This window comes from Natrix helvetica (genome assembly GCF_964273705.1).
Source record: "Natrix helvetica genome assembly, chromosome: Z".
Classification (NCBI taxonomy): Eukaryota; Metazoa; Chordata; class Lepidosauria; order Squamata; family Natricidae; genus Natrix; species Natrix helvetica.
In genome coordinates this window covers 117,507,297-117,521,279 of record NC_138554.1, presented here as the reverse complement: position 1 = coordinate 117,521,279, position 13,983 = coordinate 117,507,297, and the positions used below count along the sequence as shown (strand labels likewise).

The following is a 13,983-nucleotide window of genomic DNA, read 5'->3' as shown; positions in this document are numbered from 1 at the left end:
TGTTCACATCTGTCAAGAGCTTTTCACATCTTAAGCCTATCTTCTGCAGAGTTGGCTATTCCTGCTAGCTTGGTGTCATCTGCAAATTTGATAAATTCCCCATGTATCTCCTCATGCAAATCATTGATGAAGATGTCGAAGTGTAGTGGGTCTAAAACAGAGCCTTGGGATACCCCACTGCATACTTCCCTTAATGTAGACGCAATAGATATCAGCAATAGAAGGAGTATAGAAAAGTATGATTACAATAAATGCAAAACGCTTTTCTGAGTCACAAAAATCAAGGAGATAGATCTCACTTAAAGTGAAAGACACAGAGCAATCACTTGTGTCAGATACTTTAAAATGTAATTATATAATGATATTGTTTTAATAAAAACTTCTAAGTTTTTCATAATGCTGAAATTTAAGTGACATTCAATAAAGTTGTCTATCAACAGGCTTATAACAGACAAAACAGAAGAACTTCACAACATTCATAATATGGTTGGACTTTAATGCCTGATGCACAGAGGGCTTGTTAGATTTGAAAACAATGTTATTTTATGATTTTTTTAAAAAAAAATAGAATTATGCACAATATATTTTGCCTCCTAATAATGTATTACACATTCAGTGAAAGTGACTGGACCGAAGAAAGTACTTCACATTTATGCATAATTCATTTATAGAAATAATTGCAATATGATATTGTCCTACCCACTAGCTTCAATAGCAAATTAACAGATTCAGAGAGGAAATCTATCAATGGCTATTAAGAATGAGTCAAAAACAGACCACCCAGGGTTTAAGGCAGGAGGCCAACAAACAGCAGCTGCTGGGTGGCAACAGCTTGAGAAGGCCACCATTAGTGGATTATTTTAGGGCTAGCTAGCCAGCTAGCCAGTGTGTGAAATAAAATACAGATCCACAAAGTTTGGCCAAGGGAGCTCAAGTTCTTATGATTAATGAATGAAATGCATTCCTACAGCAATCTGCAATGTCTACAACAAACTGCTTGAAGCAAAACATTTTGCTCAAGCATTAAAATAATTAAACATTATAAACGGGAGTAACAGGTCATGACTAATGGGCCCTTTTTATTTATCTGAATGGTTTGCTGATTTTCAGCCCTTTAGTAAGGACGCCAGTACTGTACTATCAGGTACTTAGTATCAATAGAAATTTAGCCCAGATAAAATGCTATTCAGAAATCATCCCCAGGTTTGATATTATTGGCAAATCATGCCTTTATTTTACATTTGAGCTTCCTAACATCCACACTAAAGATTCAGTTCTACATCTGGGTCGGACAAATAGTAGTAGAAGTCCCAAAGTGAAAAAGACTCCAGAGTCGCAAGCAATTTTGTATAAAGGAAAAAAGCTTCTGATATTCTTCAGCAATTTTAATTCAAGCAATGTGCTTTGTACATCCTCAAGCAACCCCAAAATTAAATTAGGAATAATTATGAGTAATATGATTGGTGTAACACTATACAGTAAGGGCATTCACTCATTTCCTTTTCAGTAGTTGATTTGAAGCAGGCTTCCTCAATTGCCCCCAAAATGTTGGCCTACAGAGATCCCAAAGGTCATGTTTACCAGAATTTTGAAAGAGACAGTCTAATAGAGTCATCTGAAAGCAGCAATTTAAGAAGAGCTGACCTGAAATGTTCAAATTCACTGCGATTCCCCAGATCTTCATTATCAGCACAACTGAACATTTAATTATTTGTTTCAAGGAAACCTCATAAAACTAGCATGTAATTTTGCATATAATTTACATTAATCAGAAAGAACTATACAGAGACTAGTTTAGTTCAATAGAAACAACTAGAATTTTTCCAAATTTCAATATCCCTTTCTATAATCTCCCTAAAATGCACATTCCTTATTCTGACCAGAAAATAGCTTGACATATATTTCAAAGGCAGATTTGGCACTGTATTTGCCAACCTGTAAAAAAGAAGTGGAAAAATGTTACCTGCCTTGAACTGCTTGAAGAAAAGCAGGGTACAAATATAATAAACAACACTAAATCAACTTGCATCCTAGTGAAATTTGCCTCAAGTATAAATTCCTATGTATACTCTGATATCTTAATCAGATGAATAAAGAGAAATCTATGAATAAGGTATGAGAAGGCTGTAGAACATCCAATGTAAATATGACATCTTATGTGCATCTGTATTAATGACACAGCATCATATTGTGTCATCCAAAAGGTGTTTCTATATTTACAAAGCAAGAAGTGCCAAAAGATTACAGGAACATTGGGACAGCAGAGGTAAGAGAATTTCTGAGCAACGTATGGTGGCTAATACCTTTTGTTTGTTTGTTTTATTGGATTTATATGCCGCCCTTCTCCCAAAGGACTCAGGGCGGCGTACAACGTTAAAAAACACATATTACAAAAGTTAAAAGGAAATTAGATAAATATCCAAAAAAACAAACCCAATTAATATGACAATAACATTTTTAAAATTAGATAAAATTAACAGGCCAGGCCGGCTTGCTGGAAAAGCCAACTTTTTAGGGCGCGTCGGAAGGACCGGAGGTGGGGGATTATGCGAAACTCCGGGGGCAGTTCATACCAGAGGGAAGGCGCTCCCACAGAGAAGGCTCTCCGCCTGGGGGTCACTAGCCGACACTGTCTGGTCGACGGCACCCTGAGGAGGCCAACTCTGTGGGATCGCACTGGACGGTGGGAGGCTACTGGTGGCAGTAGGTGGTCTCGCAGGTACCCTGGGCCTAAGCCATGAAGCGCTTTAAAGGTCATAATTAGTACCTTGAATCGCACCCGGAAAACCACCAGCAACCAGTGCAGGCCACGTAAAAGGGGTGTAACATGGGAGCACTTAGGTACCCCCATGATAACCCAGGAGGCTGCATTCTGGACCCGCTGAAGCCTCTGGGTGCTCTTCAAGGGCAGCCCCATGTACAGAGCGTTGCAGTAGTCCAGGCGAGAAAGGACAAAGGCATGAATGACTGTGCATAGAGCATTCTGATCCAGGAAGGGGTGCAACTGATGTACCAGGCGAACCTGGTAAAAGGCCCCCCTGGTCACGGCCGTCAGGTGTTCTTCTAAACTAAGCCGTGTGTCCAGGAGGACTCCCAGATTGCGGGCCCTCTCTGAGGGGGCTAAAATTTCTCCCCCTATCATCAAAGATGGAACAAGATGCATAAATCGGGATGACTGAAACAACAGCCACTCAGTCTTGGAGGGATTGAGCTTGAGCCTGTTCCTCCCCATCCTGATCCGCACAGCCTCCAGGCATTGGGACATCACGTCGAGGGCATCATTTGGGTGGTTTGGGGTAGAGATGAAAAGTTGGGTATCATCAGCATATTGATGATACCGTACCCCAAAACCATGGATGATCTCGCCCAGCGGTTTCATATATATATGTTGAACAGGAGGGGTGAAAGAACCGACCCCTGGGGCACCCCACAAGTGATGCATCTCGGGGTCGATCCCTGACCTTCAGTCAACACGAACTGTGACTGATCCGACAGGTAGGAGGAGAACCACCGTAAAACGGTGCCCCCCACTCCCAACCCCCTGAGTCGTCACAGTAGGATACCATGGTCGATGGTATCGAAAGCCCCCGAGAGGTCTAATAGGACCAGGACAGAGGAGCAGCCCCTGTCCCGGGCCCGCTAGAGATCATCGACCAACGCGACCAATGCCATCTCCGTGCTGTACCCGACTGAAATGGATTCAGGTAGACAGCTTCATCCAGGTACTGGGGAAGCTGACGTGCTACCTTTTATTCCTTGTACCTTTTATTCCTTGTACCTTTTATTCTGGTGGCTAATTTAGCCACCAGAATAAAAGATACAAGAAATAAAAGGTACAATGAACACAGTAAGCTTTTTCTTATACTGTGGACAACTTGCAATATCTTTGGTGAAGTACCAAATCAGCAGCACTTGAGATTCCAAACAACTTAAATCACAAATTAATGGGCAAGTGAAGACTTCTATAGTTAGAAATTAGTTTGACTTCCAAATGATGTCTTACCACTAAGGCATATGGAAGCATTTTCATTTTTCTACTATTATTATTGAACAAGGTACCCATTTCCCAAAGGCCAAGGAGACCCCTTTTGTTATAAAAAACATTATCAATTTATTATTATTGTTTTGTTGTTGTTGTTGTTATCATTATTATTATGTTAATCTTTGGTGAGATTCACAGCCTTTGGGGCTGGTTGGTAGCCTAACAGCTCGAGTCCTAACCAAGGGCCTAGGAACTGTTAAGGTAATGTTGGAGGATATAAGTTGTTCCAAGTAGGGTGGTTTTTTGTAGAATCAGAATGTTCAATTATTATTATTATTATTATTATTATTATTATTATTATTATTATTATTATTATTATTATTATTATTATTATTATTATTATTGCATCAACAGAATTGTATCACAGTGGCCAGTTGTTTCGCCGGATTTGGCATTAATTACTAGTCGGGCCCCACCCAGGGGCCTAGGTCGTCATAACGTATTTTCGTAATATGTGTGCGAATCCAAGCAGTGCGGCCTTTTGCATTTGACTGATGGTGATTTTGTCAATTTTTAACTGTTTTAAATGTAATTCCAGTGCTTTTGGAATAGCACCCAGTGTGCCGATTACCACTGGAATTACCATTGCTGGTTTGTGACATAATCGTTGGATTTTGATTTTTAAGTCCTGGTATTTCGCGATTTTTTCATATTTCTTCTCGGCGACCCTGCTATCACCTGGTATTGCGATGTCTATGATTGTAACCTTATTTTTCTCAACCAGTGTGATGTCTGGTGTATTATGCGCCAGTATTTTATCCGTTTGTATGCGAAAATCCCACAAGATCTTGACCATCTGACCCTCGACGACTTTTTCAGGCTTATGTTCCCACCAGTTTGTTGCTGTTTTAATATTATAATTTTTGCACAAATTCCAGTGGATCATTTGTGCCACTGAATTGTGCCGCATTTTATAGTCAGTCTGCAATTATTATTATTATTATTATTATTATTATTATTATTATTATTATTATTATTATTATTATTATTATTATTATTATTATTATTATTCGATTGTATCACAGCGGCCAGTTGATTCGCCGGATTTGGCATTGATTACTAGTCGGGCCCCACCCAGGGGCCTAGGACGTCGTAACGTATTTTCGTAATATACGTGCAGATCCAAGCAGTGCAGCTTTTTGCATTTGACTGATGGTGATTTTGTCAAGTTTTAACTGTTTTAAATGTAATTCCAGTGCTATTGGAATAGCACCCAGTGTGCCGATTACCACTGGAATTACCATTGCTGGTTTGTGCCATAATCGTTGGATTTCAATTTTTAAGTCCTGGTATTTCGCGACTTTTTCATGTTCCTTCTCCTCAACCCTGCTATCACCTGGTATTGCGATGTCTATGATTGTAACCTTCTTTTTCTCAACCAGTGTGATGTCTGGTGTGTTATGCGCTAGTATTTTGTCTGTTTGTATACGAAAAGCATTATTATTGATTAAAATTAAAATTAAATTATTAATAATTAAAATTAAAATTAAAATTAAAATTAAAATTAAAATTAAAATTAAAATTAAAATTAAAATTAAAATTAAAATTAAAATTAAAATTAAAATTAAAATTAAAATTAAAATTAAAATTAAAATTAAAATTAAAATTAAAATTAAAATTTATTATTATTATTATTATTATTATTATTATTATTATTATTATTATTATTATTATTATTATTATTATTATTATTATTATTATTATTATTATTGATAGTGCAAGAATTAAATCCCATTTTCAAATGCAGTTCACACATTGCTCCCTTTAGATTATCTTTTCTGAAACACAATTCTAGAAAGTTCATTTTGGCCAGAAGGGATACTAAGCAATTTCAAGTATGCAAGCAATTGTAACCTTCTTTCTTTCAAATATTTATAAATGATACTTTAGAAGAGAATCATTCTGATTCTATTAAAGAAATAGAACACTTTTTTCTAAATAGAACTTACAAACTATCTACCTCTATTATTGATGTGATATAACAATTTTATTACAATATTCTTCATTTATTTTTGATATATTTATTTTATAAATTTCCATACCTTTTAATAAATTTAACTTTTTCCATTTCCATACCCTTTGTAGGGAATGCCTTGACTTCAATCTTGCATTACAAAATAATTTAACAAATTATAATTTGGTCATCTGGAATATGTGACAGGAAAGCCAGTAATCGTACATTAGAAAGCTGCAGTCAGTCCTAAGGTCCATACACTTTTTTATATGCCTTATATTTTCTTAGCATTCATCCATAGGGGGGGGAAAACACTTTTTTTTCAAAAGCATAGTTTGAAGGGATTTGCATCCATTTTTTAAAAATAAATTTCAATTAATTCAAAGTACTTTCTACTTCTAATTGTTCATAACAAATTAATATCAATTATTTTTATAAGGAGAGAGTATGCTGGCATTCAATTACCCTATTTGGAGATGTTCCATGTCAAACCACATCAGCAATTTAAACAGATTACAGACAATTTATATTATGCTAAATATGATCAATACCCAGTAGCAGCTAAAAGTTTTGTTAAGGGTCAGACTGAAATGAACATATTTATAGTCAGTGTCGGGACATAACAGCTGTTAATCGCTTCAGTTTAATCAGCAAGATGATCTCTGGATAAAACGGTTTGGGTATACTTTTATTTTTTAATAAATCAAATTTTCAAAATAGTATTGTTGACGCACAAAAAGGCGGCTAGAAAACTGGGGCAGCGAGCCACTGGAGTGCTATGATGGAAAGATTTTCAGCCAAGCCGGGCGGCCTCCAGAGGGTACAGGACTACAACTCCCATCACTCTCGCCAGCACAGGTTCGAGCTTTTTTGGCAGCAGACAAAATTTCAAGTAGGAGTAAGTCAAGGCAATTCAGCTTGCAAAACTGACCCACTGAGTCGCGAGGCGATAGTTGGAACGGGGGGCTCGGGGATTAAGGAATGCCAGCTCGCCCCCTCCCTCCTTTTTCCTCCCCCTTCCCTCCCCCGCCTTACCTAGTCTGCCGAAACTCTCCGACAAAGTTCGCCGTAACTTTTTCATTCTGCTAAGTTTCTCGGCCGGCTGCTGCGAGTCGAGCAAGTCGCACATCGGACTCGACGGCCAAGCGCCCTAAGACAACGCGACGCCTGGCGGATCACCAGAAGGACGGACACCGCCGCCGCTGCTGCTGCAAGAAGAGGTTGCCGCCGTTGCAGCTCACCCTCCCTGGCCGTACCGAAAAGCCCCGCTTCTTCTAGCTAGTGCTGAGGAAGGAGAGCCGTAGAGCCGCCGGGACTGCCTCGTCCTCGCCCATAGCGAGTTTCCCCCAGCTTTGGAAATTGGGCAATAGGCTGCAGAAGACAATGAGGGGCGGAGGAGGAAAGGCAAGGCGGTGAGAGCGGAGTCACTCCTAGTAGGGAGAGAGAGAAGTATGGGGAAGGGGGGGATGTCGGGGAAGGGGATTCAAAGACCTGGGATGGAGGGAGGAAAGAGGGGAGAAAAAAAGAGGAAGAAGAGGACAGCAGAGGGCTGCCAGGAGGGACGATCCGGAGAGCAGGAGGCGGAGGAGGAGAGGGAGGGACGGGGAAGAGAAGGCTGCAGCCGGGTAAAGGAAGCTGCCTGCCTGCCTGTCCCGGGAGCAGCAGGAGCCGCGCGTGCAGCCGCGACCCAAAGGGCAACCCGCGCGCTCCCCAACTCCGAAGCGCTTCTGCGCCCCCGCCCGGCCCGCGTTCTCCCCCCTAAAGGCGGAGGCCGCCCATCCACCCTCGCCCCGCCTCCCCTCTCTCCTCTCCGCCGCCTCATTGGCCGCAGCGGCGAACGCCGGCTCGCCGGAGAGTTTCTCTCGCACGCGCTCTGGAGCGTTTCTTGTTTCCCCTCTTGGTGCCCTTTTCCTTTTGCGAAGTGCTGGGCGAGGTTTGTGCAGCTGCCCAGTGAGAAGCAAAATTGCCCCGTTTTGGAGCATCCTATAACTTTGTTGAGAACCTCGGGCATCATCTTTCCAAAGGCCAATTTGTGGTCTTTTTCTTTGTTTGTGAAACTAACCCACAGCAGCTTTCTCTGTCTTTATTGAGAGCGACCCCAATATAAATTAGGTCCGACTGCCATCCTTTGGATTTTGCTTTCTGAAGAACAGGAGTTAAAGGCTCGGTTTATGCATTTAGGATATTTAAAATAAACTCTCCCTGGAGTTAGTTGAGTTCAACCCAGAGGACTACAGGTACCTGTTGTTTCCCAGCAACGACACTTTGCGTAGGGAAGTAATCGACTCTTGCCTGCCTGGGCGATGCTTTCTGGACTTCTTGACTTCCCATTTCAGCTCTCAGCCCTGACGTTTCTCCCATCTATAGTGGCAAAGCAGAAGACCGTTGGTTTTTTCCAGGAGTTTAGGGACATGTTTTGATTTCACCTTCATATTAACAAAAATCTGGAAATTTAGAGTTCGTTCTGAGCTACCCGTTTTTCATTCTTGTTTATTGAAGTGGGATGGGCAGAATCACCATGTAGTTTCAAAGCTTCTGTTGCTGCGAAAGGCTCACACTCTGAATTTCCATGCCAGGGTCATGTGCCAGTCAATTTTTTAAAAAGGATGTGGAGACTAGAAAGAATGCAGAAAAGAGCAACATAGATGGTTAGGGGACTGGAGACTAAAACATGAAGAACAGTTGCAGGAACTGGGTATGTCTAGTTTAATGAAAAGAAGGACTAGGGGAGACATGATACAGTGTTCCAATATCTCAGGGGTTGCCACAAAGAAGAGGGAGTCAAACTATTATCCAAGGCACCTGAGGATAGAACAAGAAGCAATGGGTGGAAACTAATCAAGGAGAGAAGCAACTTAGAACTGAGGAGAAATTTCCTGACAGTTAGAACAATTAATCAGTGGAACAGCTTGCCTCCAGAAATTGTGAATGCTCCAACACTGGAAGTTTTTAAGAAGATGTTGCATAACCATTTGCCTGAAATGGGGTAGGCTTTCCTGCTTAAGCAGGGGGTTGGACTAGAGGACCTCCAATGTCCCTTCCAACTCTGGTATTATATTGTATTGTATTATATATTGTACTAATACTTATACTATACTTACTGTACTGTACTGTACTGCTCAGGTCTTACACTTGACCATATCAGGGCTTTCAAACTTCGATCAAAACTGCAGGGTGGTTGTTGTTTGTGGGGAGCTTCTGGAAGTGAACTTAGCTTTAGGTACTGTTGAAAATTTGGCCACCCTGGGGTACCTCTGCTCTTATTGAGGCTCTCCTGACATCCTGTAAGAAATATTGTTTTTAACTCTGTTTGTTTTAGTATAGCAATAAAGCTTAAGATCTACTTACTGGAATACTCATTGTCTCTGGATCCAAAAGAATCAATTGCCTGGGCATCTGATCACTGCCCTGACACTTGGCAAAATACCATCTGAGTATTGACCAGCTGTGATTATACCTAGCCAAAATGGAACAGAGCCTTGCACAATAGAAAGAGGCACATGAATCTACCAATTTCCCCAAAAATAAGACAGGGTGTCTTATTTTCTTTTGACCCCCAAAATAAGCACTTGGCCTTATTTTGGGGAGGTCCTATTATTTTTGAAGTGCAGTAGGTGAGCGTGGTCACCTCATGGCTGCTGCTGTGTTGCAAAATTTTTGGGGAGGGCTTATTTTAGCGCATGCACTCAAAAGCCTGATTGGACTTATTATCCAAGGAGGTCTTATTTTGGGGGGAACATGGTACTGCTTTAAATTCTCCCTCTTTATTAAATAAAGATTTTTGGGGAGGTAGGACACGCAGTGTTTGTCTGGTTCAAACTTGCAGTTTTCTTGGCAACATTTCACAAGCGGTGTGTCATTGCTTTCTTCCTAGGGCTGATAGACAATGACTGGCTTTGTGCCTAAGAGGTGTCGAGGGGCGGCGCCTAGGAGTAGAGCCTTCTCTGTGGTGGGCCCAGCCCTGTGGAATGACCTCCCCCCGGATATTAGGAATACCTCTGACCTCCGCTCCTTCCGTATTAAGCTTAAGAACCACCTATTCCAAGCAGCTGGCCTGGCTCAACTTTGATTTAACCATATCGCTCCTGACGGGTTTTTAACTGGGTATTTTAATTACATTTAATTTCTAGGGGTTCTAGGGGTTTTAAATACAGTATTTTAATTGTTTTTATCAATCGATCTCCTCCTTATGTATGTATGTATGTTTTAGTGTACCTTTGTTATATGTTTGTTTTGTTTACATATTTATTTCGAATGTTTCGTTGTACGCCGCCCCGAGTCCTTCGGGAGAGGGTGCGGCTAAGAAATAAATATATTATTATTATTATATTATATTAGAACTCATTTTGTTCAGTTGTAGCCTGATGCTTTAACCACTACTTTAAACTGGCTCTCTAAAATGGACACTACTTTAAATTGGCTCTCTAAAATGGACACTACTTTAAATTGGCTTCTAAAATAGACACTACTTTAAATTGGCTCTCTAAAATGGATCGACTGTATATTTTAAAATGCTGGGTGCAACACAAAGTCTGGATTCATCCCAATATGCTGAGCTAAAATTTGGTTTATTTATGGTTTAATGTATTGTATAAACCCAGCCAAATTATGGTTTACTCAATAAAATATGTTTAAGCAAAGACCGATTGAAATCTTTGCTTGAATCAGTAGTCCTTTTGCTAGCACTAATTGAAAACATTTTGTTTATCGCACACGATCCAACTCCTGAAGCCGGGGGTGGAATTTACGTGTCATGCTAAACAATATTGTATGTAATCTCAAAAGGTTGAGCTCAAAGCCACAAACATTGATTTACAAACTGTAACGTGCTAGACCACAAATAAGCAAACCACATTATGGATTAGCATGATGTGTGAGTTCAGGCAGTTTGATTCTATTTTAGTGTGGTATATAAACCTACCTAATTCTGACTTATTCAACAAAACATAGTTAATCATACTGACTTAGAAAAAAATGTGAACTTGCAAATGTGTTTCAGAGTTGTCTCATGTTAAAAATGGTGTGAAATAAAGTGTGTCAACCAACATTGTAGGATTTGGAAGTAGGTTCTTGTTTTCCCTAATGCTATTGTGTTCTTACTCAATTTTAAAGAAATGGATTAGCCCACATATACACATTTAACATTCCCTTTTAAGCTTTTGATAATGCAAATATGCCCCCCCTTCTCACTTAGCAAGCATTCATAAACGTCAGTTTAAATACATTTTTCAATACAGGCATTCTCACAGAAGGTACTGTGTGCTTGAGAATAATTTGTTAGCCCCTACACCAATATGAAGCACAAATTAGCAAAGTATATAAATTATATATTAATTGATTAAGTGAATGATAAAATTTAAAATGTATTAATGTAATCTGAAGAATTCCACTGGTGCATCCTTGCCCCAAGCCTATAGTTTCAGTCGTCTTCTTGTAATAAATATAATTTTATTGTAAATTCTAAAGTCACATTATCTAAGATTTATGATTTATCTAATGATATTGTAGCTTGACTGAATTCACACAATTATAAAGTATAGTTTATAAACTCTCTCTCTCTCTCTCTCTCTCTCTCTCCCTATCTATCTGTGTGTGTGTGTGTGTGTGTGTGTGTGTGTTCGTAGATTTTCATGGGTACAGGCATGCATGTTTTGGTGTATCCTCAGGCTGGTGTCTTCGGCTTTGTGCCTGAGGATGACGAGTGGCATCTCGTCGAAACATCACCAAGATACTCTCAATCTTACACGGGAAAAGACCTGAATACACCAAAACATGCATTGTATGTATGTATGTATGTATGTATGTATGTATGTATGTATGTGTTGTGGCCCAGCAGGAGCCTTTGGAGCTGCCACCAGACTCCGACAGCGAGGGTCCCTATGAGTCAGCTCTGGAGGATGTGGAGGACCCTGGACAGGGTTCTGACTCTGAGCAGGGATCGAAGAGTCTGGTCGGCCACCAGGAGGCGCCTGAGGCATGGAGCAGCAGTGAGAGCCAAAGGAGGGGGGCTCCTGATGCCATGCCTTGGAGCAGTGGGGAGGAGTCACGGGACAGTGACTCAGACATCAGCAGGGAGTTATTAGATGCTCGTTACCGCCGCGCCCATAGACGCAAGGAGCAAGGGCGCAGTTACCGGCAGTAAGGGCTCTCAGCTGCTGATAAGAAGACTCCTCTTCAGTCTATAAAAGGACTGATTGTGCATACGCCCTTTGCAGAAGTCAACAAAGGAACTATTCGGAAAGTTCTGTCTTGGAAGCTTAGCATGCTGGACAGCTGCTATCGTGTCTCTGTGCCGGAGGGTTCTGAGAGTCTTGTCGTGGTGGATTGCTGCCAAGGATCTGTCTGTCTGTCTGTGCAATAAATCCTGTTGAAGTAGTTTTGGTCCAGAGTGTGTTCTGTGTTGGCGAGGGAAGAAGGGGGGTCAGAACATGTATGTATGTATGTATGTATGTATGTATGTATGTATGTATGTATGTATGTATATACTAGCTGTACCCGGCCACGTGTTGCTGTGGCCAATCTGGTTAAATGGAAAAGAAAGAAAAGAGAAAACGCAAATTCCCCGGCAGAGGTGGCCCCCGCATGGAAGTGAGCCATGGTGGCCACTGCAAGAGCCGCCATGGAGGACGCTCCCACAGGCCCTGCCCTGGCCAAGCTGAGGAGGAGGAGGAGGCTGCCACTCCCTCAGTGGTGGCGGCGAGAGGAGGCGGCCAGCGTTCCCTGTGGAGCAGGAGGAGGAGAAGGAGGAATGAGCTGCCCCTGGTGATGTGGATGCGAAGCAGCCCCCGCTAGCCACCACTGCTGCAGTCGCTGCCTCACAGGGCACCCAGCCTTAGCCCCGCTGCGCCTCAGGCTGACACCGACACCGCCCTGTCGGAGCCGCCTTGGCGAGGCCGTAGCTGGCTCCCTGTGAGGTGGTGGGGAGCGCATGCAGCTGGCCGGGCTGAGGAGACGCTCCGCCTCCACCTCCTCTGGAGCTCCACTGCGCTGAGTGGGGAGAGGCCGGCTTAATGGTGGAAGGAGGCAGCCGAGGAATGGGGCAGGCACCGCCCTGCCACAGAAAGCAAAGGCCTGGTTGGAGAGGAGGAGAGAGAGGGGAGGAAGAGTCCAAAAGGCTTCGGCTCCTCTTGTTGGAAATGGTGAAACTCATCAGAGGAGGGGCGGAAAGGAGAAAGGGTGCACCTGCAGCCCAGCCACACATATAAAGGGGCCGTCGGGACAAAGCTGGAGAGAGGCCAAACTGTTCCGAATATACCGTATTCAAGAAATAAATGCTATGGTATAGCGCGTGTTGCTTTTACGTCCAGCAGATGGCGCTGGTTTTCAAAAAAGCATGTTTCTACAAAAAGCATGTTTTTACCTGTCACAGGTGTGACATCTATATAATATATGTATATAAAAACATGTGCATAGTCAAATGCAACGTTGTGTCAAAATTTCAAAGCAATCGGTGAAGAACGTATGGAGATTTGAGATTTTGAACAAACAAACATTACATTTTTATTTATATAGATAGGTTGTGTGTGTGTGTGTTCCAGCAAATTATTTGTTTTGAAACAATATGGTGGTAAGACACCCCTAACACCTCTTGGGGGGGCTTCTGTTAAGATACAGCCTGTTGTGCCTTAGAATGACTTCTACCGTATTGCCTTAAAATGGCTTCTACTTTACAATGCTGTGGAGTTGCCATGGTAATGGCTTCACAGTACTCCACAAGGAGTACTTGCTCTGGTGTGTGGGGTGGGGTGGGGAATCCAACACATAGAAATTGCAGCCACCTTCATGGAAGGAGGGTTGGGATAAATAAATACCCGTACAGCGCCAGGTTATCAGCTGGTATAGGATAAATTCACATTGAGATATACACTAGGGATCAGTTTCATGGAAGACAATTTTTCCACGGATGGTGCAGATGCTTGCTCATCCACCATTCACCTCCAGCGCTGTGTGGCCCAATTCCTAACAGGCCAAGGACTGGTACCAGCCC

At 41.9% G+C, this 13,983-nt stretch overlaps 1 protein-coding gene across 2 annotated transcripts in view; it reads right to left on the bottom strand.

The window, feature by feature from the left end:
• CDK14 (cyclin dependent kinase 14) overlaps positions 1–7,589 on the bottom strand; it is a 263,591-nt gene extending 256,002 nt beyond the window's left edge. For both annotated transcript variants that reach the window (XR_014176838.1, XM_081971698.1), the window contains exon 1: positions 7,032–7,589. Coding sequence is in view for 1 of the 2 variants with exons in the window: in XM_081971698.1 (XP_081827824.1) it covers positions 7,032–7,125 (94 nt within the window). In the remaining variant the exon portion in view is untranslated. The remainder of the gene's footprint in view (positions 1–7,031) is intronic.
• Between the last annotated feature and the right edge of the window lie 6,394 nt (positions 7,590–13,983).